At 44.9% G+C, this 25,828-nt stretch overlaps 2 protein-coding genes and 1 long non-coding RNA gene across 8 annotated transcripts; 1 reads left to right on the top strand and 2 right to left on the bottom strand.

The window, feature by feature from the left end:
- Window positions 1-12,884: 12,884 nt before the first annotated feature.
- Window positions 12,885-13,798, bottom strand: LOC142955025 (uncharacterized). Its single transcript, XM_076096406.1, has one exon. It carries the CDS (start codon window positions 13,734-13,736, stop codon window positions 12,885-12,887), a length of 852 nt encoding a protein of 283 aa, XP_075952521.1. The 5' UTR covers window positions 13,737-13,798.
- Window positions 13,799-14,681: 883 nt separating this feature from the next.
- Window positions 14,682-23,307, top strand: LOC142954561 (uncharacterized). Of its 6 annotated transcripts, none has more exons than XR_012955738.1 (4): window positions 14,682-16,748; window positions 17,741-18,017; window positions 18,143-19,606; window positions 21,001-23,307. It is a non-coding gene; the product is annotated as an uncharacterized LOC142954561 (long non-coding RNA). The 6 variants fall into 6 exon arrangements; XR_012955735.1 differs by having other exon boundaries at window positions 18,143-20,138; XR_012955736.1 differs by lacking the exon at window positions 21,001-23,307 and adding an exon at window positions 20,008-20,994 and having other exon boundaries at window positions 18,143-19,873.
- ikbke (inhibitor of nuclear factor kappa B kinase subunit epsilon) lies at window positions 15,036-25,590 on the bottom strand. Its single transcript, XM_076095651.1, has 21 exons — window positions 25,176-25,590; window positions 24,680-24,770; window positions 24,315-24,452; window positions 23,698-23,830; window positions 23,441-23,622; window positions 21,710-21,870; window positions 21,306-21,416; window positions 21,007-21,186; window positions 19,897-20,093; window positions 19,501-19,559; window positions 19,275-19,366; window positions 19,032-19,133; window positions 18,682-18,739; window positions 18,250-18,362; window positions 18,088-18,164; window positions 17,955-17,994; window positions 17,754-17,855; window positions 16,625-16,721; window positions 16,349-16,440; window positions 16,196-16,267; window positions 15,036-16,097 (listed from the first exon to the last, which is right to left on the bottom strand). The coding sequence occupies exons 2-21, from the start codon at window positions 24,767-24,769 to the stop codon at window positions 16,034-16,036; spliced, it is 2,160 nt and encodes a 719-aa protein (XP_075951766.1). The 5' UTR covers window position 24,770; window positions 25,176-25,590; the 3' UTR covers window positions 15,036-16,033.
- Window positions 25,591-25,828: the final 238 nt, after the last annotated feature.

The raw sequence follows: 25,828 nt of genomic DNA, 5'->3' as shown, positions 1-25,828 counted from the left end.
AGGTCCAGCAAAGTACATAAGGGCAAACTAATACATTATGTATTACAGAGGTACTGTATTGTAACAATGGATGGACTCCTTTTACATTTTCAAAGCCAACAGACTGTCCCAGTATGGCAGCACTTGAATGGTCAACTCCCATCTTACTGCTCGGCAAGAAAGGAATAGATTTAAATGCTTTCCCCAAAAACTTCCCAAAATAGTCCACTGTTCTTGAACTTTTTGTCGGCCCCACATATGACAAGCCTCAGCTTGTTTATGTCTCTTTATTGTGGCCAGAGGCCTTTCCGCTGAGATGCAATGCCTCAAAGCGGACCTCTCCTCTGTTGGCGAGATAATCCATGCTAAAAAAAAAGAGAGACTTTTAAACTGCATGAGCTCAGAGAGGACCGCAGTTTTTGGGGGGGGGGGGGGGTTGTGGTTCTCAAGCAGAAAAGCTTTTTCAAATAAAACCCTGAACAGTAGTCTACAGGCCATCAGCCAGACTCCATCAAATACATTAAACTATTTCCGTGTTCTTTGTTTTCTGGTAAATCTCTTTGTTGCTGCAGTCGGTGCTGGACGAACGAGCGGAGCTCCGCCCGGTTGTTCTTCCTGTCTGCTGGTATTAGTGTCTCTGTCTGTATCTAGGAGAGGGACACCGCTGCGTCTCGCACACTCAGCATCTGCACCGTTACCGTGGCAACAAGCTTCTTGATGACCGTCGTAGAAAGAGAGGAGCTCCGCCTACATCAGGTCACCGGTACAAAGACTGTGTGTGTGTGTAAAGCATAATTAGCTGTAAATCTTTAGATATAATCAGTGATGATTTTCACTCTCATGCCTGGAATTGCTGGTATTTTCAAAATGTCTTGTTTGGGAATGAAATGCTTCATATATGTTTGCACTGGCATGGACAATAGTAGAAGGCCTGGTTATTGAAGCAGGGAACAAGGAGGAGAGAGTAAAAGGAGACAGGGCAGGGCTTACTGACAGGAGGGACATGTCCAACAAAGAGGACAGTTCAGATAGAGGATCCTTTGCTCGTGACAGTTTAGAGGTCAGTGTATAAGAGAGGGAGAGACATAAGTATGTGTGTGTGGGAGAGAGAGAGAGATAGAGAGAGGGGAAGGGCTGCAGTGCCTCGCTGACAGGAGGGATGTGTTGAGGAGAGTTCAGATAAGGGATCCTCTGCTCATGACAGTTTAGAGGTCATTGCAGAAAGAGAGAAAGAAAGGAAACACACACGGGAAAGGAAGAGAGAAACTCCTTTCCTGTCCTGCTTTCCTTCATTTACTCCATCCACCCTCCCTCTGGATTACAGAATGTGCCTCTACTTCTGTATTCAACTATGCTTAAAAGAAATAGTCAACATTTTGGGAAATGTTTTTCTTCAATATCTTAGATGAGGAGATTGATTCATGTTTGGAGAGTAAATATGAAGCTGTCACCATCAGCTGGCTAACTCAGCCGAGCACAAAGACTGGAGACAGTGGGAAAGAGCTAGCCTTTCTACCTTTGGATGGACACAGGCAAGCTGTTTCCAGTCTCAGTGCTAAGCTGCCAGAAGCTTCATATTTACAGTACAGACAAGGGAGCAGATTTCCCCGAGACACCGTGTAAACAAACAACAAAGTCAGTGCTACTCACTTAAACACATTGTGTTTATTTTTTGTATGGTGTGATACGATGCAAAGAAAAATTGAATGGTGCAAAAAAAGCTCCACATGGTGCCTTTAAACTTCCTCCGTTGTCTTTCTCCAAACAGAAATACTTAGAGAGTGTCTTTCTCCTGATAATTAATCTACTGTAGGAGAATGGAAAAATATCTGGGCGAACTGCAAGGAAAATGGGAGGAACGCTCAGAGATTGTTCCCTGTTCCACACCTACAGTAAGATACACCACTGTCAGCAAGTTCACCTGCTCCAGATTATTCCCACACTGATAAGACATACTGTCTCTGTCTCCCGCACACACACACACACACACACACACACACACACACATATATATATATACTATATATAGTACTGTATTTACACACAAGGAAATCTACATTTTAGCATTTTGGACCAAATATTGCCTGACTCTAAAATTACATAAATAACCAAAATATTGTGGTGATGATTTTGTGACCAGCACAGTGTGTATTTTTGCTGACGTCTTTGTGAAAACGTGTTGCTGTCTTGTTTCACACCTTAAACAAACCCTCAGGGTCTGGACTTCATATTGCTACAAAACAAAACCATGACAAAAACAAAAACAGTAGGGCATTCCTGTAGGCATTCCTGTAGTGCATTTTTTTTGAATTTGCATAATAAGGGATGTAAAACAGCAGCAACAAAACAATTCTCAGGGCAGACGATATGGCCGACATCTTAGTGAAACACTGTCCACCCACTTTGAGCATCATCGACGTAAACACAGAGTGCACCTCCTCTGTTTTACAGTAGAGGTACACGGTGCTGGACTACATGTGATGCTCAAGTGATTCAGACCTTTTCTTGTATCTTGTATGCATGCTAGGTGTGCGGATATGTCTTTTAAATGCTGTGCCATGCATATGCGAGTGCTAATGAGCGGAGTGAGAAGCAGAAGTGACCCTGAAGGTTATGCAGCCGTGCTGACACAGACATAATCACAGAGAATTGTGAGGAGGGGGGGGGGGCAGCCATGGCAGTCGTTTGAATGCACGAGACAAAACTCTGGGCTGGACTCCATGTTGGGACTTGCAGGGGTTTCCCTTTTTGTTCTTCTGTGGAAAGTACACGGTTACAAACCAAATGGGGAAGTTGCTTTAACTAAAGAGAGCGAGGCAGATTCCCCTCTGCTGGATTTTTAGGAGAAGTTGTGTTCAGGTTCACTTCTGGGAATACCACAACAGGCTTCTCAAGAAGAGTCACTGGATTCAGCACATGCACGGACACATCCGACTCCAATGTCTATCACTGAAAATGTGGCTGGAAACTACCTTTTACTTTCTGTATTTGCTTTGATTCTGTACTGAAGCACTGAAAGGGAAGACGAGCCTTCATGTACTCTGCCCCCTTTGACTGGAAAGTGCGTCAGTCACGTACAAAACTTCAAGAACCTTTTAAAAGTACTTGTGATCTAAAGACAAGCTAATCTAGCTGTCAGTGTTGATACACCATTGTATTTTGTCTGGTAAACTGCAGAACCATGATTCTTTGATTGTTTTATCAGGTTCATCAAAGCTCTGAATCATATGTTTTGTAACTTCTATGCTGCTGTCTTTGCGAGGACGCTCCAGTTCAAGATGCTTGATCTCAGCGAGGCATTTCCTGGTTAAATAGAGCCACTACACAATTTAGAGACTGTGATGACAGTGAACACACATGAACGTGCATGCACGCCTGCATGTGGGGACCAGACACCAGGAGATGACTGTAATGAAGTTGAGCCATAAACACTCATCAGCATCCGTTCATCCTGCGCAGAGCCATGGAGTCTAGAGTCTGTGTGTGTGTGTGTGTGTGTGTGTGTGTGTGTGTGTGTGTGTGTGTGTGTGTGTGTGTGTGTGTGTGTGTGTTGTTTCAACAAGGAGAAGGGACGTGGTGTTATGTATCGCCACGGAAGACTGGGAGGAGATGCGTGCACGGACTCCCTCTTTGTCTCTCATGCCATCATTCCAGTGATGGGAGACAATGATGGAGATTGATGGAGATGAGAAAGAGTGAGCGCTATAGGAAACTCCATCAGTGCAGTGCAAAGAGATGAGGGAGCTTAGATGTACACTATGTAACGGTCTATATGTGGCGGCTGTGTTAACTTACACTGCTGCAATTGGGTCGATAACTGCTCAGGGGGAGTCGGGAAAGGAGGAGCTTCGATTGCAGCGTGTTAAATGACGATCCTGTTCTTGGTGGTGGAGGCTGCCGAGTGTTTGTCCACTCCTGTCATTATATACAGGGGATGTGGGGGGGTTGTTTTGTTCTTGGAGACGGTGGGTGTGGGACAGACAGTGGGAGGGTAGAGACACAGATTAGCAGTGTTTCTTGGGTCATGGAGGATGTCTGTGCGGCACCAGATAGAGACACTGGGAGGGACATGTGTTTGCTCCTTGTCTGCGTCAGTTGGGAGGGGATTAATAGGGGTGAGTTCGCTATAACATGTAAGCGAGGATATCAACACGGTCACTAATGAACCTGAAGGGAGCTCTGCAGGTCTAATGAAGGAATTAAGAGCAGCTTTGGGGGGCTTTAGACAGTCTGATCCCATCATAGCTTATTTGGAGCAGTTATCCATGTTCTCCCACTGCGCTGCTCACACACTACATGCTCCTCGTTCTACTGCTCATCGTCAGAGATCAAAACGATCCTGCTTCTGTCCTCTCATGTTGTCTCTCAAACACACTCGACTTCAATGAGCTTCCAGGATGCAAACTCCATATGCCGACCCGCCAGACATGAGCAAACAAATCTCTCCTAACCTAAATAGAATCTGCCCCAGTTCCCCTCGACATCTGTGTCTATATGTGTACAAACAATAATTTCATATTCGATACTGAAGTTCTCTACCTTCCCCTCCCTCAATCCATCCATCTGTCGAGCTACAGATGCTCCCCGAATTCACCAAACAAACACAAGAAGAACCAGACTGTGTTTTGAAGGCGTATTCTGTCCAGTGAGCTGCAGATGGTGGCAGCCGGATGCTTAAAGGGGTATGTTTTGCTTTCTGAGAATATTTCTGTGGCTCAAGACGATATCGTTGCTGAGCTTGTGTGTTGGTGATTTGATGTTGTAATCCCAGTTAACTGCTCCTCTGATGGAGCTTTTCAGGATCGATTAGATAATTAGGAATGTACGACAAAAACAAGTTGGTTTGTTTTGGCAAAAACCATTACAGAGCTACGAAAATAGTGAATAAATTGATTTGACAAACCGTCTTTACTCAGGTGGATTTCTTCCAGAGCTTTCAGGCACATCTCATGGCCTCCATCAGCAGATGGAATTTGCTCAGTTGTAATAGAGATACTTCATCAGCTGATGAAGGCCACACGATGTGGCTGAAAGCTCCAACAGAAATCAAATAACTAGTTGAGAATTTATTTGTGACAAAGTACTATTTCTAAGTTTAAGAATGGAGCTTTAAGCTCCATCACATTGATGTTCAGTGCAGTGAAATGTTGTCCACTGTTAAAAAACACATACTACAACATTAAGTATTCCACTGTTGTTGAGTTTGGGGGACTCATAACTGACATTAAAAGTTGTTCAAAGACGCAGAGGCTGAAATATTCTGACCCAAGAACGAGTCCCGCTGATACCGAAACTGATATCGGCCCGATACTGACTCAAATGTCGGATACCATTATTTTAATAAATAGCAAGTCAGTATATTTATATCTATGTATATATTTGATACATTCTGTTTTACAAAGTAAGGAAAGCAATCTATAAGTCTGAATTTGCCTTCCACATAAAACAATGATCCCAATCTCTTCCAAACAGAGAGGCACACAGCCTAAATAAACACTGGTATCACATCGGTATTCGGTATTGGCCGATACTCAAAGAAAAAATTCGATCGGGTTAAAAGTGTTTACTCTCTTAGCCGACATAATGACATCATCAGGGTTGTTTTCAGACGTCAGAAAGCTACCCCAGAGCCTTTGATCTGTTATTTCGAAAATGATACCACGATATGATCATGTCTTCCCAATACAAGTCCCCAACACTTCATAGACAGTAATACTGAACAATTGTCCAGTTTTAGTGGCAAAAACTTTCAAAAGTATTCTCAAAAAGAAAGAGGTGTAAATAACAACAGTTTAACTTTGTCCCTGAACACATCCAACCGCACCCCTCCTAAAACACCGTATCCTCTCCACCTATGAGACCACAGTCACCAGCTTACAGTTAAGAGAATTAGCAGTTAAATTTGAGAAATCCCCGATTGCATCATTATCCAAGATTCTGACTTAGACGAGCGCTAATAACAGACAGAAGAAGCAATCAAAGAGGAACTGAGGAATGTGGTTTGGGCCGGTGAAAGTCTGACTAGGTTTCCTTACAGGGAACACCATCTAAAGATACTCTTCATCTGTCTGCTGTAGCGCACACTGTTGATGCCGCTTTCTGAAGCCTTTGAGGCTGCAGCATGACGTCACTCAGGTGGAGTGGTGAGGTCTTGATGAGCAGCTCCCCGAGTCATGTTTGGTCAGGGTATTATCAGGCTTACACAGAGGGGCACACACGCACACACACACACACACACACACACACACACACACACACAGACAGAAGCTGAGACGACATATTTTTTGAATTCAGCTGTCAGTCTGTCACTGTGAATGAATCAATAAGTCTGCAAGCACCCAGCCATTTTGCTCTCTGCTACTTTTTACCCCAGCCACAATTTGGTCTAGTGTTACATTATGTAGTCATCACCCCCTAAAAAAAGCTGCATTAGCCAATCCTGTGTTTGGAGGAAACATGGGACAAATCAATACCTTGCAACCTCCAGCTGGCTCCACCTTATCTCAAATTCCTGCTACAAATATGAAAGTCGATATGTTAATCCAATTATGTAGAATCTTCCCGACAGATTGAAATTGTGTAGGTTTCCTGTGTTTGTGTGTCTGGAGCAAGAATGAACTGTAGATCCAACTGCTGTTATCTGACCTGTTAACCGGATTATTCTGCCGTTTACAGCCAGTCTGTCTGCAGCCTGTGTCCTCACTGTTAGCACACCACATGGACATCATGTGCCCTCACACAAAAGCGTGTGGAGGGGGATAGATCAGCCGATAGAGAGGGTGGGTATAGACAAAGAGGAACAGGGCTTGAGGGCATTGTGGTTCACAGATAGACAGACCGATGCACACAATACCCAAATATTTTGGCCCGCAGCCGGTGTTTGAGGCCAACCCGGCTCAACTTATCTACTCATCATCTTTCCCCTTTTCCCCAAAATACTGACCCCTATCACCGCCAAACTGATTTGGATTCCATGCACAACTTCTAAGTCCCAATTCCCAGTTTTTCTACCGCTCGTTCACACGCCACTCCATACCTGAGGTGGTGAGCAGAGAACCGTTAGAGGATGACCGTCGGAGGATCCGCAGGCTGTCGCTCCAGGAGCGGGACTTGGGCAGCCTCTTCAGCAGCCTCCCCAGGCGCCGCGACACCTGTCCGAAGCAGGCGCTGCCGGCCTCCCCTTCCGAATCCCCCCTGACCTCATCCAGACGCAGTGACACCTGGCTGAGTAACGCTCTGCCCGCCCCGACGCCTTCAACTCCCCCTGACCCTCCGAGCCCCTCCCCCGACTCCCCCTCCGCGTCCTCCTGCCCCGGGACGAGCGGTGCTATCTGTGCCATGGATGGAGCATGGTTGCACCAGCCGGCAGGCACCGTCTTGTGCACGTAGCTCTCGCTGGTCCTCCTGTCCTGCCCCCCGCTGGCCCTGTCCCGCTGAGGACTGCCCCAGCGCCAGCCCCCCCAGTTCCCCCCTCTGCCATCCCAGCGCAGCCACTCTGCCACCGGTGCCACGCTCCGAATAAACAGCCCCCTCTCCACTCGCTCTGCCACCCCTCCACCTGTACTCCTCACACACTCCCTAATGCTCTCACCTCTCTGCTTGCCTCACACTTATCTCCTCACCTGCTCGGTCTCCCTCGTACCTCAGCGTGCGGACATGAGTCCTGAATCTCTGCTGTCCCACTTGTTCGTCTCTAACGTGTCTCTGTTATCAATGCTCCCTCGTCCTCTCTCTCGTCCTCTCTCTCGTCCTCTCTCTCGTCCTCTCTCCCTCTCTCTGTCTCTACTGCAGCACCCACACACTCTGCAGTAACAAACAGCCAGCTTAAAGAGACAGAGACCCCCTCACAGTCCTGGCTTCTCTATTCCCCTTCTCTCCTCTCTTTCATGCAACAGGAGCCTTTTCTCCTTTCCGTTCCCTCAGCGGTTGACTGTACACAGTTCATTTTGGAGTAGAGAAGAGGATGGGATCTCCACACAATAGAGCAGAAACGTCACAGACCACTGCAGAGGTATAGTTACCGACACTACCTCCTCTCTTCTCCCCCTCCTCTGTCTCCTTAGTGTGAAACCCTACGGCAGTGGTTGAGGGGAGGTGAGTCAGCCTTCCTGTTCAACCCCACGACAGAAACACACCTCGTCAGCGAGAGGGACACGCATCACCTCAAGTGAGCGTGTATGGACGCTTGTACGTGTGGATTGAGGTGATGCGCAGTCCGTCGGTTATTAATATGCACTGTGAAAGAAGAAAAAAAAAGAAGAGAGAAAGAGTTCTTCTGACCTACTTCTAAGATTGAAGAGTTTGGAGGAACAGGCTGTGCTCCCCAGTCTCACTCTCAAGCACATGACATAATTGCGAGCAATGGCAGAAGAAGGTTATGCTCTGATGTCACCATTTTTTTCACTGCAGAACAGAGAACGACATTAGGCGTCTTTATAAAGATCAACGATCACCAAATCGCTCTCATCAAACATGTGCTGAAGAACGCCTTTGTCCTGTCCTTTCTGCCCTAACCACCTCTTCCTCTGCAGTCCCCCTATCACTATTCACCAAGGGCGACCTAAATATAGCCTGGTTGAAAATCCCCGCTGCACTGCCACACATACGGCTGAGCAGCGATGGTGCATGGTGAGGAGACCACGCAGGTCTTTCTGCGAAAAACAAAAACCCTTATCTGCATGCCCCATCTTGTCATCCTTTTTTTTTTTTTTTTATCAAGCTGAAATATTGTTAAGTGCGACCGGGCGAAGACTCTTTCTCTGTAGTTGACACTGAAGAAAGAGGCAGCGTAACGTGATGCTGTGTGATGCAGTATAGTTTGATGAACATGTGCTCAGGAGCTTTCTTCAACATCCAATGCAGCCTTGTATCCAGATTCCGTTTTGTTTTCAACTTAAGACATGTGAGGTCTGAAGGAATGTGTCGGCTGACGTCTAGTTAAAACTATATTCATCGCACGTCTGGCAGCGCGGCAGCAGTGGCATGCCGGCACAAGAAGGTTAAGAGCCATTTAGCACAGCCTTCTTCCTATGTTTTCTTCTTCAACTGTGAATGGAGCTTTGAGAAGGCCGATGTGAAACGACTGCAAGGCTTCCGAAGACAAGGCCGGTATTGTGTAGGCCGAGGTAGGAGGTGAAATAAGGAGGAGATGGGGTTTGAAGAGAGAAGAGTGCCATGGGGCTTAAAGAATACACGGAGAGGGCTACTATGAAGGTCTGTGGCTAATCTGTGTGTGTGTGTGTGTGTGTGTGTGTGTGTGTGTGTGCATGCGGGGCTTCCTGGCAGCCAAGTGTCAAAGTGAGTATCCCATCCCTGTCCCTACAGTGACCAGCAAACGAACCCATGTCTGCTCACTGTCACTACAAGGATCTCCACATATTCGAGCACAAATAGTTCCCAAATGCTTTTTGCAGTTGTGCAATTGCGTTCGGAGGAGCTCTGATCTCCGGGGCATTCACCTCTTTGTTCAGTGCTCTGAGATATATACAGGATAACGAGCAGAACCAATAACAAACCAAAGTGCACAGAGGGAGTGAGAGGGGTACAAATACATGCAAACATCTGAACAATCTCTGGAGTACCCCGTTATTATTGTCTTTCATGCTTGATAATTAGTTGACTGGTTGATTAGTAGAACGACAGGAAATCATTTGACAACTGTTTCGCTATTAATCGTTTAAATCGTTCATCAAGCAAAATGCCAAAGACTCACTGATTCAAGATACTCAAATATGAGGATGTGTTGGTTTCTCCTGTTTCATATCACTGCAAAATGCAAATCTTTGGTCAGACGGATTAAACGAGAGGAGGATTCCTAATTGAAACACAAAATTGTTACACATATTTTTCACAAATGTTTGCCATCTTATAGCTTCAGAATTGATCAATTAATCGCAAAAAACAGATTATTCAATATTAAAAACAATTCTAGTAGCCCTAATCTAAAGGACATGTGATTACCCTTTAAGGTAACACTTCCTTTTCAATCTTTTAGCATTCATAAGCAGAATACAAACAATGGCTCATGGTTTAAAACACACTAATATAGTTGTAAGAAACATAAGGACATTTTAAGGAGTTTACAATGCATTTGTCAACAATTATAACTCCTATGAAGCATTCATAACTTGCTTATTAACTTGACAACACAGTATAACACTGCTGTATTCATAAAGATTATTACCTGTTAAAAAGCATTTACAAACCATTCCAGTGGGGTTTTATGATGAATACATTTACAAACACTTTAAAATGTGCTTAACCTATAAACCACTAATTGGTCATCTGTTGCTTGTGCTACAACAATGAGGTTTAAACTGCAACTAGTAGGTGTGCATACACAGTGAGAGGCGCATGTCTTATTGCTGGACAAGGTTGAAGACAGGAGAGGACCAAACCCAGGGTGCCACAGAAGCATAGTGCCCCGAAAGCTTTAATTAAAGACTAATCTGACGTCTGACTCCGTCTGCCAGCCCGTAATCCCAACCTCTCCATCCCTGAGACGTAATCCCAGGCAGGAGACACCACGAGCCGGGATTAAGGAGGCCAGTCCCCTCCCTCCCTCCCTCCCTCCTCCCTCCCTCCTCCCTGCCTGCCTGCCCTGACCAACGTCACAACATGGAGAGATGACAATTCAAATCACAAGAACACTGATAAACAACAGCCACTAACAGGACTCAACCCGAATCTACTGTACAGATTTATATAGCCGTTACACATTGGACTTTTCTTTACAGCTATATTCAAAATATATATATATATATATAGCTATCTATCATTATTTCTGTGTATTATATGGTGATTTTCCAAAACAAAAGTGTCAGTAAAGCAGACATACAGAGCTCATAGATGTCTAGACTGTCACTTATCAGGCATGTTGGTCATATGCTTCATTATTTTATGCCCCATTACGGCCTGATGCTCATCTATATGTGTGTCGTGTATTTATGCATATATAGTGGTTGGGGTGTTGCTGTATAGAATGCGTACTACAAATCAAACTCCATCTAGCTTTCATCAGAAGCAATTAGGATTTTTTTTTTTTTTTTAAAGCACGAACTCAGACGAAAGCCAGCTGGAGGAGGATCGTGCAACAACAAGAGAGACTGGGAGCTCTGGCTGGATTGACAGATTCCTCAGTAGGGCAAGGCCCCCCATCACAACAGTCCCAACCGATCGTCTCAGGGGGGAAAGTGCCGTTTCTATGAGCTTCGTATGCAGCACAGCCAACGCAGACACCAGGGGGGCTGATAAATTAAAGACAGACAGAGGGAGCGAGGCGCACGACGAGACAGAGAGACAGAATGATGGTTGTTTATGGCTGCAAGGCCTCCGTCTCTCACTCCCTGTCATTTGCTATAGTTGAAAGAGGAGCATGCGTGCATGTGTGTGTGTGTGCCGTTTCTATTTTGGCAGCTTTTGGTTGCATCTCTCCCCACAAAAATACCCTGAAATGCCAAAAACTTGTGTCGCTTGTCATGAATGTCCTGGTGCCCCCCCCCCCCCCATGACTGCATACCGCACTCACCTCTGATGTTTTCCAAGAAAAGGGAGCTGACTAGGCAGTTTGATGTAGAGGGCAGCTGCTGGCAGCAGAACACTAGAGCTAATTAACCTGATCCATAAAGAGACCAGCGGAGACAAAAAGTTCTTGGGTTGTAAAGAAAGTCTGTGTGTGTTTCTCTGGGTGTGTGTGTGTGTGTGTGTGTGTGTGTGAGAATAGCGCTCCAGTAATCTCTGCTCTCGCTCCACTGAGCTGTTGCTGATAGCACACTAAATCAGACAGCTCTGCAGTGCAGGACAAACTCTTGCTCTTTTCCCCTATCCCTCACTTGCACTCCCCCCCCCCCCCCCCCCCCCCCCATCCATCGCTCTTGTTCTAGCCCTCCGTCTCTCCTCATTCCTATCACCCTGCCTCCCTCCGCCTCTCCATTATTTTTGTCCTCCCTGATTCCAACTACTTCTCATTCTTTCCCTTTTCTTGTTTCCATGTCCCCTCGGCTCTGTTCCTCTGTTTCAGCCGGTCCGTCCCTTTTCTTCCTTCCCTTCTCTCGACCCTCTCTTCAATTTCTGCATCTCACTCTGTTCTGCAGCCGCAGCCTCCCTGTGACAGAGTGCTGCTGACTCGGCATTGTGTCAGCAGCACACACGCAAACTCTTCAGGTTTAACTCCCACCAAAGGTGTGTGTGTGTGTGTGTGTGTGTGTGTGTGTGTGTGTGTGTGTGTGTGTGTGTGTGTGTGTGTGTGTGTACTCTCAAGCCAGATTAAACACATATCTGCCAGGTCAAATTGGCTTGGCCCAAACTGTCTGCGTCCCAGAGCTGTGCAGGTGGGAGTGATGTCATCGGATCCTGAGCAGCTCTCAGCAGTGCAGTATATACAGTCAGGTATGTGACTCCAGAGATATGAATGTAAAAACTTTTTAAATGGCTGCTTCCAGTGTCACTGTAACATCTGTATACCAGTGTAACGCTGTTAATTATTCTATCTTTTCATTGCTCTTTGAGGCCAGACTGCAAAGCTGGAAGGACAAGATAATGGGCTTTCCATGGAAGGGTTTTGGCTTTGTCTGTGGAGCAGAAAGTGCATGGAAATGTCCTTCCCTGTCAGGCACAAAGGCACATGCACACTTTTCTGTGTGCATGTCTGTTTATGTGCACACAGCAACCAGTTTGGAAGAGTTTAGCAGCCAGCTAATTGTGCCCTTCATAAAATAATAATCCAAAAAACAATAATATTGTACCAGAAACAAGATGCATGTAAGTCAAGTTCACCAACAAAGTCTATCTGTATCATCTAGAGAATAAACAATACAACCAATATCAAGACTGAAGGAAGAGTTTAGCTTATTATTTAAGTGCATGTTTTGGATTCATAAACAATGAAACAGTGCCAATAACTAATATCACCCATTTCCACAAAACACTCTACAGACAGATGAATACATGATTTGGATGAGTCTGCACTTACTTTGACACTTGAGTGCTTGAGCCGTGATTAGACGGCTGCAGCCGTCACACCAGTCGCGCGTACAAGGCTTGGACTCGAACCGGTGTCCTTCACCCCTCTCGGTCCTCACCCGAGGGTCCACCCCGCGGGGAAAAATGGACCAGGCCTCCCTGCGGGGAGGCTCGGTGCGGGCCAGCCTGACCACTCCGGTCCTGCCCTGTGTAAGCCGCTCCAGAGGCAGACTGCCGGTGTGCGCTCGTGCTGCCACGGAGGAGGAGGCGATGCTCTGATGTGGCGCGTCTCGGTGCGGGTGCGCTCCTTTGTGTCCATTCGTGAGCGCTCCGCTTGGCATGACATTGATGCTCGACCTCTTAAGTGAAGTCCCTCTCCGATTACCCGTGTTGGGGTTCGAGTCACAGTGAACGCTGCAGTCACCGTTTTTGATGTGCCCTGTTCGGCTTTCTTCACATCCGGCTGCGGCGCGCCTGTCGCAGTCCTCTGTGTCCCGGTCCAGGCTACGTGGCGCAGCGGGAGCTCGGCATCCTTCGCCGGGCATCATCCCTCCTCGTCTCGCTGTCGCTTCTCCAGCTGGTCCCGGAGACGAGGGATGTGCTCCCGATTGCCCTTCAGTGGCGGAAGACCCGCATTCCCAGCCGCTCCCCGAGGTTCTCCTGAACATCATCTTCTCCCAGGACGACTTCCTCGGCAGCGTGATTTTCTTTCTGCCTCCGGTCAGTTTGAAGAGCAGCGGTTCCGAGTCCAGCGTGTGCGGACCCGGGTGCTGCCCCACCACACTCACGGACGCCATTGTCCCTTTTCCCTGTAATGCGTGTGTGTTCGGCAGTTTGGAGTGTGTACCAGCGCGTGTTTGTTTTACTCCGTGCTCTGAATGTAAACTCGAGTCACGCCCGCGACAAAGCGTGTAGTAGTGACGCCAAGCATCTGACAGCTTTAAATGCCGCGAGCGCGCTCCATTTAAAGCGACAGGAGCGCGCACTAATCCCTGCTTCACACTGTGGGTTTATTAACCACTAAATCCCTGGATAACTACACTTAACACTTAACTTTCTGTTGACTCATTGTACTTTGTTCGCTGTTTTCAGTAATGCTACCCGGCCTTTAGGCTACTCTAAATGTACTCCCAGTCATTATCTTCTGAAACCACTTATATTAAAGACAGACTGCAGAGAGCAGACTGGCATAGACCACAATCCCAAACGGAGAATCTGTGGAGAGCTAGAGACTGTACTAAGGAGTATGACATGGGTAACATGATAATAATGAGGATTTAAGTTTCCTATTTAAAATGTCAGCAATGTTTTCAATGTGGTATGGCAGACACATGAAAGAGCATTGTCTTTGACATAAAAGTACCTGATTCTGACGATAGAAAAGTCTTGGAATGTGTAAAAATATTGTTATCTATTACTTTTTTGTTGGTGCTAAAGAGGACACGGGCAGAAGTGTTGTCTCACTGTTAAAACTACACAATAGTGAATCAATTAACAAATAAAAATTGTAGATATGAAACAGGACTGACGGCACACCACCACTTATAAGTGGGCCTACAGAATGTATTGAATTTTGCTATGTTGTAGAGCAGTCTAGTGATAAAAGCACAATGTCACACTTGTTTGTGTAGGCTAATAGGAAAGTTATCAAATTTTCCACTTTGCTAAGAGCACGTCATATGAGCTGCATAAAACCACAGAGGCAGCTGGTTCCTCTCACTAAACCCGAGAAAGCCCCCGAGGACACCCACACCACTCCTGCTCAGACTGGGCGAAGAACTTTCAGTTTCATTCTCTGTACTCTGCAGTGTCACAACAGCTCACTTGTTTTCTGTTTACTTCTGAGACCTCTCATCTTCCCAGCTAAGTCGCACCTCCTCACAACAAATGTAATGTTAAAGTAATTTGAGTGAATATTGAGAGTCTACTGTTGTCAAAGTCATTCGTGATCTTATTGACTTTTCAGAGCACGAGGTATGTTGAGACTGAAACTTATTAGAGGGCTCATGAAATGTTTTTTACTTTCACTTTTCAGCCTGCATTACTTGCTCAATGGAGATATCATTTCTCAAGACAAAAACAAACGAGAGATAAAACAATATGGCAAAAAAAGTTTATAGTAAAAAGTAAAAAGCATATATGTTTTTATTTTCTCTAACCTTGTGCATCCCCATGTGACCCCTTTATAGACAAATAACAAACCCTGGGATTTCCCCACCGCGTGAGCCACACTGGCTAATGTCATTTTTTTCATACTGTCTGGACAGTGTACTTCTGTTAAAAAGGACACTGTGGTGAGTGCCACTGTTTTTTGTCTCGTTTACAATGAAACCTACGATCAAATACAAAGAAACGACTCATCATTCAAGTTAAACATCAGCAGGAAGAGAGACAAATGTCACAAATGTCACATAATTGCAGTTGTGTGTGCTTGGAAAGGCTGACAATCAATGACATAATCTATCACTCTGAAATTTGCAATGATGCACTTTAAGTAAAGTCACATGAAACCATTTAAATGATCAACCATTAAGAAAAAGACAGCAGGCGTCTCAAGCCTTCAACAAAGACACAACCACAGACGTGAGAGAGACGGAGAAATATAGTGTCAGTCTGGTCACGTTAATCATTTTAGGTTCTCCAGAGTGTGCAGTGCTTCTTCTGTGGGGCAAAGAAGAAACACAGCCTGAAGAAAAACGCTCAAGCAGCTGACTTGGAATTCATTTTTGCTTTATCCTGACGGTCCATCACCGTGGCAGCCTATTAGAAATACAATAACACTAAAGGCATTAATGAAGTTTGTATTGAACTGCTGTATTCAGTCGCCAGCCACACACACACACACACACACACACACACACAAACAAAAAATCCATCAGTGGCATTTCCTCTTTCTCCATCGTGGGCATCTTATCTCTACATTGAGATTCACATATTATTGATTGTCTTCGGCTGCTTCCTCTTCTAACAGCGCTGGGCTTCAGCCCGTCCTTGGAAACCCAGTCCATTGTCCATAACTGTTCCTGAGTGGCAGTTAAAAACCAGAGTGCCTGTTTGTGTTTTTGAGTTACGATGCAAGGATGCAGCACTTTTGTCACAGGGTAGACGGTCTGGCCAAGTTCGTCTCCAGATCTGCTGCAGGGCTCGCTGTTCCCAGACTATATGGCAAAACAAATACAAACATCACACTTTGTCACCTACTGCATATGCGAGTTGTGAGTTTTGAGAGAGACATGAAGTTGGTATCTCAACTAACCTCTCAATAATGTTGTTGTTACACTGTAGTTCCATCACCAAAATCCCCATTTCCTCCTTCAGATGGTGCATCCTGGAACAAAAGAAGATATGTTATCAGGGCAACTGTCTCCATCTTGCCCACACACACACACACACACACAAAGACACACACCTATAGACCATCTGGTCCTTGTCCCTCGGGGCAACGTCAGGCTGTGGTCCCGTTGGCTTGGACTGCAGAGTGAGAAGGATTCTGTCCAGAGCCTGAGGAGGACCGATGAGACGTTACATCATCACATCACTGAGATGCTACATGAGTGACATCACTAAAATATCACTTTTTTGTTTTTCATCAATGCAAGAATACATGTCGTTGTGCATTATGTTATGCTACAATACTTGATCTGAGCTGCAGAGATCTTCAGCACAGAGAAAGTGAGATGTTGACCTTATTTTGGTGCTGCTCACTCATCTCCAGGTCTGCCAACAAGCCGGTGGAGAAAGAGCTGAAGTCCTGCAGTCTGGTCTGCATCTCCAGTAAAACACTGCAAATACAGAAGGGAGACGCTTCAGTATGTCAACGCCGCCATCTTTACAATGTGCTCAGAAACAGAGGAAAAAAACTAAATTTGCTATTTCAAATTTGAAAACTGAAATCTGCTATTATCAATTTTAAATTAGCAAAAGATGTGTTGATAGATAATCTCTTTATAACCAATCTGTTAGTAATTCAGCAATTAGTCTAAGAGTTTAAAATTGTTCAAATACATTTGATCACATTTATAGACATATCATGCATATATTCATACTTTTGAATAGAACACTTTCATACGCTCTAATGTTAAAAAAAACAACATTATTTTCTGAAAATGTCTGCCTGAATATATCTCTATTCACCGTCTGTATTAGCGCCTCTCTCCTTAAAGAAGCTACATTTGATATTCAGAGCATTAATAACGCAGCAAACAATAGTTTTCTAAAGCTATACTGTAGTAATGTTTACCTGAGCAGAGAATGAAGTATCTCTCCTTCTGTGTGTTGTAATCCAACCTTCTCTGTGCTTTGTTTACATAGCCCGTTAGTGCACGTAAACAAGCGTAGCGCTCACTCTCTAGTTCCCCGTCACTGTTAGCTCTGCCAGCACTGCTTCCATTGTTAGCGCTGTTAGCAGTTCCCAAGTTGATTACTTTTTTTTTTCTCTATTACAAGTTTTATGAAATGTTGTGTTTAAATATGCAAATGAGGCATTATCTAATGCTAACTTTTGGTGAATTCGTGAGAAATCTAGATACACAAATTGACTAAGTGTAGCAAAACAAACACCTAAATGTGTATTTCATGCTTACTTTCCACTGGTTTCAGAGAGAGGACATACTATGGAAGCTAAATAGCCCAAATCTCAACATTGACCAGTGCATAAAAAACAATATTATTGCCTGGGTTGTGTCCCCTTAAGATCAAAATCACAATATCACTTGCTCAACAAGTGTGACGTGAAGCTAAATGATGTAATAGACTATACATTTAATCTGTTTGGGATAACTCAGTTTAAGTGTACTTTCAGCTCCTGCTCCTACCTGCTCCACGTCCTTGTTGAGGCCAGAAGCTCTTTGTACCTCAGCACGCAGTCCTCTCGAAGGAGAGATTTCACTCGCTTAATGTGGGACAACAGGTGGATTCTGGGATGGAAGAGTGACAAGCAGATTACAGGAGAGCTCAGAGTAACATACTTCACCGGCTGGCTGAGCAGGACCGCCGCTGTGTGGACACACACTCACTTCTCAAATTTGTGGATTTGCTCGTCGTTATATGCCAACTCTGTCGGGGAAATAAGAAAACAGGTGTTGTCAATTTTACCATTTACAAAAAAAGTAATTGAAAACAGTGCAGGAACAATAAAAAAAGACATACTGCCAGTTAGTTTGTCTTTACGGTAATGCTGATGAATTGCCGTTATCTTTTGCAGCAGCATCCCCATCTTCTGACAGCTGTGGGAGGCAAAACGTCAGAGTTCAAAGAACACAAACGCAGGAGGCCACCCTGAAGCTTTGTATGCCTGTATGTCTGGAGTACCTCTTGTCACTGGCCAGCTTCTCTGCTAGCATGGCCTGTTCTATCTGCAGATGCTCCAGTCGGCTCTGGAACTCTTGGATTCCCGCAGCGTATATAGGCAAGTGCTCACGTACCTGTAGAGACAGCAGCCACAGACTTTGAGACCTGATTCAACAAATCTGACACAAAAAGAATAGTACATGGTCCACAATCCATGGATTAGTTTGCATTAGTCAATTGAAATGTGTTTAGAGAGAACTCTTGGATAAAATCCTTATACGCCTGCTTGTGTTTTCACATTCCGCAAGTTTGTCTTGGTTTTCATTGTGATCGGCCATTCTCCACTATAAACTCGTTGATGAAGGAATGCTGGCGTTAAAAAGCCACATTCCCAACTTTACTTCCATCAGCCTCATTAGTCAAGCTGTGATACTTCTTCCTCATGCTACTCACCAGATGCAGCTTTTGCCTGCCATCAGTTGAACCTTGGTTTTCTGAATCATAATGGCCTCTAAGAAAAATAAAGAATCAACAGATATGGGAGGGAAAAAAGAGGAGGTTGCGGATTGAATTATAACAAGATAAAAAAGACATTTGTCAACAAACAACATCTCTCAGAATCCACAACATCCGTTAATGGCAGTTAAGATCATACAGTGAGCAATCCAATCCTACATCACACTCACGGTGAAAAAGCAACTACAGCTCTATTTGCCTTAGTGCTGTGCATCATAATGAATGTCATAGAGTGTGAGATCCCAGATTCCCTCTATCTAGCTCAGACAGTGTGTCGATGAACTCACAGTGTGTGGGTCCTGTGTTCCACTCTGAGGCAAGACTGCAGTCTAATGGTGATCATTGCGATAATGTGGATCGCTTCTTCACACTCACTATGCAACCTCATCCTGAGGAAGAGTCAGAGTGGGAGAGAGGAGGAGGAGGAATGGAGAGGAGAGTTTGATAAGGATATTAGGACAGAGTTAGTACATAACCTCGAGGCCGCATCACTAACAAATACTCCCTCTTTCATTATGTGTGCGTCTCACATGTAGCTGTAGTATCCTTGCAGCAGCAGCTCTCTGTCTGTGAGCAGCAACCGTACTATCCTCAGATACTGGTGGACCACTCCCACTATAACCTACAGACAGGAGGGGGATGAAAGGAGATAATAAATAATGGGTTGGATGCTTTTAATGCACACAATGGCAAATAAAAAAACGACCATAACATTAGGTAGGGCTGTAAAAAAGAGAATCAGCAGAGCATCAGTACCTTGGAGAAGTTGTAGTCTGCCATAACATCAAACCGGGACGGGATGACCGGAGTCTCGGCTACAAAGGAGACAAAAACACATGACTTATGGAAAGAGTGCGTACAGGTATGTGGCTGGACATTAATAATTGTAAGCACACAAATGTGATTACTTTCCTTTTTAACCAACATTCATGATGCACAATCGTCTTTTGTATATAATTTTCCTTTATCTGTGATTCCCTTAAATATTACTGAACTAAATTCACCAAGATATGCATGTGTAGTCTGAGGAAATGCGACGCTGGATTACTCCTTTTATCAAAACTCTTTCATGACTTCCGAGGGGAATAGCAAAGAATAAAGGAGAGGACTTCACAGAAACATCTCAAAGGTGTATTTCTTTGATTGTCTTACGCTCTCTGAAGGGCAGGCTGGTATTTTCCTCAAGCCCGTCGCTGAGCAGAATGAGGGGCCGGTCATGTGACGTATGCGGGAGGTTGACCACCTTCATGTTGCCCTCCATAGGGAGTTTGTGACCAAGGTACAGCAGATGTTGCAGCTGAACCGCTATACCGGTCTGAGACGTCACCTCCTCGAAGAACATGGACACCCTGAGGGGGGAGAAAGAGGATTTTGGGCTGCTAGGCAAATATCAGGTCTGATTCTGCATCCCGACTCCATTTTAAGATCAGGGTCAGAGATCACGGTCACTGGTATAATTGTTATTTAGCATAAAGTAACTGGACCATCCATAATGCCCGGCGCAGATGCAGTTTTAAAGCTGAGGTAGGCAGTATATTTTTGGCATTGTTGAGCAAGAATTCCATAATAACCTTTCAGCACATTATAATTCAAGTGGTCTGAGAGGATAGTAGACTATACAGCCGGCTGTGTTTCCGGGCTTTCGAAAATCTAGCTTGTGATGGGAGAATTTGACCAATCACAGGTCATTCAGAGAGAGGGCGTTCCAATTAGCTATAAATGCTCATGCACGTCCCTTAGGTGGTGATAGGCGGATTCAAACGGCAGAATATCCTGCAGAAACAGTTGCTGTTCCAGCATTGGCAACAACATCCTCCACTGCAAAGCAACCCAAAAAAGGAAGACGGACTTATCATAAAGAGAGTTTGACATTATCGATGAAGCGATTCAGATATGGAGAGAAACTGTTGCGACGGGTTTAGCCTTCTGCTCGAGCCAGCAGGCGGCTAGTGACGTGACAGCGACGGTTAGCAGAAGGATGAACTACCGCCAATGTTTCCTCTATATCTCTGAAACGCTTCGCTGATATTGTAGCTCGCTAAGAGCCTCGATTCACAGCATGTCATCTCAATGGGCTTCAGAGGCACACAAGTTAGCAAAGAAATCAATCTGTTTAGGCTATACATGGCTGCATAAACAATTAGACATAATCCCGTTTACCATACAAATTGAGTTGTATCTTACAAAACTAATTCCTGAATCGACACTAGAAATGTTAAGTAAATGAATTACTTCTTTATTTGTGTTTGTGTGCAGACTCACGTGTTGTAGTGGTGTATGTAGATGCAATGCGCCATGGCCTGCTGCAGAGAGAAGAGGTGAACCGGCTGCCGCTGCAGTAAATCTGTGGTGGCTGTGAAGAACTGGTCAAAACCCCAACACCTCTCCTGGTCAGCCTCCAGTATACCCGCCAGTATTGGAACCAGTTGCACCATCAGACCCCTACAGACAGAGAGGGACAGAGTGGGAGAGAAATCAATCACGGAAAACGTTAGCATCACTTGCTGTCATTAAAAAGTCACTGAGATGCCTGTTCAAATGCTCTGTATCAGGTGACATACTGTGAGAGTTGGCAGCTGTGAGGTAGGTGGTAGCTCCACTCTATAGGCCCGCCCTCCACCCGCTGCGCTCCAGCTATTGCCCCCATAGGCTTCTCTGTAGTTATTTTGTACCTGCACAACAAAAAGCACAAGTCAGGCTTATACTGTAATCATTGATACATGCTCTGCCAGATACCACGGCATTCCTGAAGAAACAGAAAAACATCTTTCTCTCGGGGAATATCTAAGCATTTGGCGAAGTTACAATGGTCGAGTGTCGTTATTAACACTGAAACACGACTGATTTCATGGTGGTATGCTTCCCAATATGGAACTTGACTGCTGAAGATGGAGTTTAAGACAACTTCTGAGATCATAAATGTGTGGTCTGTGTGGACTTTCTCACTTCCAATGCATTGACTCACATGGTGGGCTTGTTCCTGCGAGGTCCTCCATACGGTGTGAAGGGAAGAGTCCCAGTGGCAGCGTGGTAAAATGTCACACCAATACTCCACAGGTCTACACTCACGCCATAGGATTTCTGATGAGGCTTACGCAGCACAGCACGTTCGTACATGTCTGGGTGCTGAACACACGCGCGCACGCACACACACACACACACACACACACACACACACACACACACACACACACACACACACACACACACACACACACAAACACACAAACACACAGAGATATAAGTCATCTGTTGATTACTAGTTAAGATTAAACTTCAGTATGATCTAAGTGTCAAGTTTAACCCTTGTGTTGTCCTGGGGTCATTTTTGACCCCAGAGGACAACAGGTGTATGGCAGTCGGGAGGACAACACAAGGGTTAAGCAGTGTTTTTGCCCTAACATGTATTCTCTCTCAAGTCCCTTTTTGTATAATCGGGGATCATCATGTTGACGTTAGCATTAGGCAGAAACATAAAAGTGAAAGGTTCAGTTTCTGTTCCCATTTGTCCACTAGAGGGCCACCCAGTCTTCATAATACTAAGTTGCTTCTGAGTGTACAGCTCAAGGCTCCAAAGGGCCGGTCTCACAAAGTCCTTTCAACACAGACACTGATGCCACGGGAAGATTTTCACACCCAACTGGGAGTGGATTCAAAGTTGGGCTTCATAACAAACCACCGATCACGTGCAACACACAGAGATTCAGATCAGAGGAGATGTGATGTCGTTTCTGCTTTTCCCTGGAGGAAAAGTGAACCGATAGGTTACCAATGATCTTATGATTGTCCACCAATAAGGGACATTGAGCATACTTTTCACAGATGCAATAGTATTTTATCACATTCCTTATTTCACGTTGATGTGTTAGTTCATCCAGTATGTCTCAGCCATGTCCCCCTCCACTGAGGCAGTAAAAAGAGTTTCTGTTCATAAAGTCCCCTCGTGTTCTTTAAGGCAGCAGTAATGGAATGTGCATGGAACAGGTATGTTAGTTACATTTATATCACTATTACTGCTTTTAATGCCATTATCATTCTAATACAATCCACTGATGCCGTTATTATTAGTAGTAATACTTTTTCTATTATTATATCTGCTAGTATTAGTGCTGCTACTGATATTACTACTCTCGTTATCATCCTCATTCCTCTCCTATGGATTGACTGTGTTGTAAAATGTTGTTTAATCTGTACACATGACATCTATTGCTGCTCGTCCTGTGAGAGGGATCCCTCCTCGGTTGCACTCCTTGAAGTTAATGTTGTGTTAATATTCATATTAATATCATTGTTTCTTTTTCATTTTCATGCTTTATTAACACTTTTTAACATTTTTTTTTTTACTTTCATGCCAATGAAGCCACATTGAACTGAATAATATAAGTGGACTCATGTGATGGAGATCTGTCTCCCCTCTGTGGAGCTGAACTTCTGAGACGTCAAAGTGGTTTATGAATATGTTATCTCCTCCAGCGTTCTGTTACGCTGGAGATATCTTTTTATGGATTTCTTGATCTTGAGCATGTTGATTATTTTTATAAAACACACTTTTTTTTAATACTATTATAATGAATTATAAACTGAATTTTTTTTAAAGGACTGTGCAGACTAAGCGAAACTCATCAGAAAAGGTATCTTTGACTGAAACTTGCCAGATACAAGCATGCTTAGTTTATTTCTGTGACTGTTATCTTACCAGATACTCTTCGGTTCCGTAGATAGACATAAACTTCTCATCATCTTCCAGCTCTCTTGCTGCTCCAAAATCAGTCAGCTTATAAACAGACTTGCCGTCCTCCCCGACCTGCCGCATGATGTTGCCCGGCTTAATGTCCCGGTGTACCACTCCTTTTTCTCGCAGGTGGTTCATCCCCTGCACTGAAGATAAGGAAGGGAGGAATACTTCAGTTTAGGTATATGAAATTATTGGGAAATACCAAGATATACACCCACCAACACACTGCAAAACTGTGAGGAATTCCGTTTCAGGCAAGCCAAAGGCGTTTTCTGACTCCTCGAGCAGGCTGAGCAGACTTCCTCCTGAACAATACTCCATCACCAGCACCTTCTGTTGTTTGGTGGGCAGCTAGAGAGAGAGGGGGGGGGGGGGGGGGGGGAGAGAGAGAGAGAGAGAGAGAGAGAGGCTTTAGGAGGTGAGCTGCAAATCCGTGTAAACATAAACAAAATACATTAGGGAAAACTTACCCCCTCAATCCGAACAGGACTAACATTATTACGTGACCTGTGTATTTGGCAAATTATGCTGGGAAATTTGCGATGGAATTTTTACTTCCAGGCATGGCAGATTCACACAGAATTAAGATCACAGATGACCTCTGCAATTATTATAAACTACTGAAGGATCCCAGGTAATGACAGTCAAGTGCGAATAGGGCTTTACAGCGTAGATCCAGCAGCACAAATGCTCTCCCATTCCACGTTCCCATACATTTTGGAATAAAACAACATCCCTGCTTTTACACAGAGATAATTATCTCAGCACAACACCATGGCTGTGTTTTCCTTCGTGGTAGCTTTTGTCTCCCGTCCTCCTCTCGTGGTCGCCTTACCTCTTCCACGGCATACAGCAGGACAATATTGCTGTGGTTGAGCTTCCTCAGCATCTCGAACTCTCTCATCTGGACCTCATGGGGGCGGTTGTAGCTCACTGTGTTAAACACCTTGACAGCTACCAGCTCACCTGACCTCTGCACACACACGCACACACACACACACACACACACATACTTACATCAGCATTACACATCAGAGCGCCACTGCGACCATATCCTTTCATAATCACACATTATCTGTCACACAAGCGGAAACATCTGACATAATGGCAGCAGTGACGTGAATGAGGTTGTTGAAACAACTTGGCAGTGTGTTATGATGATGATAAATAAAGAAACCACCCTCAGTGTGGCTGCAGCACCTTATTGCGCGCCTTGTAGACACAGGCAGTAGCCCCTTGACCGAGGACATCTTGTAAAGACCACAGGTAGTTTGGTGTACTGCCCGTCATGCTGGAGGAAGAGACGGGGAGAACAATTCATTGACAGAGAACTTAGTTCAATATCTAACGCTACAGAGACTGGGTTGAGAGACACACACTCCCAATACAGAACACAGTAGCCACATACTTTGGCTAATTGGGGTATTATAACAATACATAAGTTACAGTGCGACTAAGTACGTAATGGAGACGTTAACAGTTAACCTAACGTTACATTGTCAGCTCAGGTGACTTCTATCTAGCTTTAGCTAACGTTGCTGTCCCATTTAACCGACAACCAGCTCGTTAAAATGCACTTTAATGACACAATTCGATGATAGCTGATCCTGTTAGCTACTACTTGTTCGCGTTAACCAGTTTATTAAGCTATTTAGCATTTTCATTTAACTACCTGGGACGTGTAGTGTTAGCTCACCTGGACTGCTGCAGTTAACGTTGAATATGGGTGAAGTAGCTTCCTGATAAACAGCAGGCTATGGCATCACTAACTGTTTTCCCCCGTGAAATATGGAGTAAAAGTGACCGTCAGTCGCGTCAGTTACAGCTCACACTGGTCCGCAGCTTTACAGTAAATCAAACGTACTTCAAAACAGAATCCGCCTACGTGTGAAACTTCTTCCGTGGTGAGAACCGTGGCTGCGTTCTGAACAGGTAATACGGTAATACGGTTCAGGGAGAATCTGCCGCTGGTGATCGTAATAACAGTTTATTTACGCGGATCCAAAGAATTCCCGAGTTTCAGCAAAGGCAGCTGCTTGCAGGATTTCTCTGAATGATTTAGGAAGTGTCGGCTGCACGCGCGGCGCATTCGTTAATCGTAAACAGTGGCGGAAATACAGCGAATTGCAAACTAGACAGTTTCATTCTCTGCTTCAACTTCCGTCTGTGTTAACTGGGAGAGTACGCTGAGGAAGACGGCTCGCCACACACTCCTACACCACGCTACACTGAGGCAGCCTGGGGAATCTGGAATATTTGTTGTTCCTAGTTTTTACTTGAGACAAGTTCTAGACCGGAAAAGGAGCTGCTGGGCAGCATGCAGGGTCCCTGAGGGTCCCTGAGGGTCTC

Source organism: Anarhichas minor, unplaced genomic scaffold, assembly GCF_050575085.1.
Source record: "Anarhichas minor isolate MPS153535 unplaced genomic scaffold, ASM5057508v1 ptg000021l, whole genome shotgun sequence".
NCBI classification, from domain to species: domain Eukaryota; kingdom Metazoa; phylum Chordata; class Actinopteri; order Perciformes; family Anarhichadidae; genus Anarhichas; species Anarhichas minor.
This window is presented reverse-complemented; position numbering and strand designations above follow the sequence as displayed.

What these genes read in the sequence shown, in the direction of transcription:
- ikbke (XM_076095651.1), bottom strand. Translation starts at nt 24,769, where the DNA reads ATGACGGGCAGTACACCAAACTACCTGTGGTCTTTACAAGATGTCCTC. An exon ending in CAGACTACAACTTCTCCAAG is followed by an intron (nt 19,367 to 19,500) that starts GTACTGATGCTC and finishes TCCTGTCTGTAG; the next exon opens with GTTATAGTGGGAGTGGTCCA. An exon ending in GCAGGCAAAAGCTGCATCTG is followed by an intron (nt 18,363 to 18,681) that starts GTGAGTAGCATG and finishes CTGTCTCTACAG; the next exon opens with GTACGTGAGCACTTGCCTAT.
- LOC142955025 (XM_076096406.1), bottom strand. Translation starts at nt 13,736, where the DNA reads ATGGCGTCCGTGAGTGTGGTGGGGCAGCACCCGGGTCCGCACACGCTG.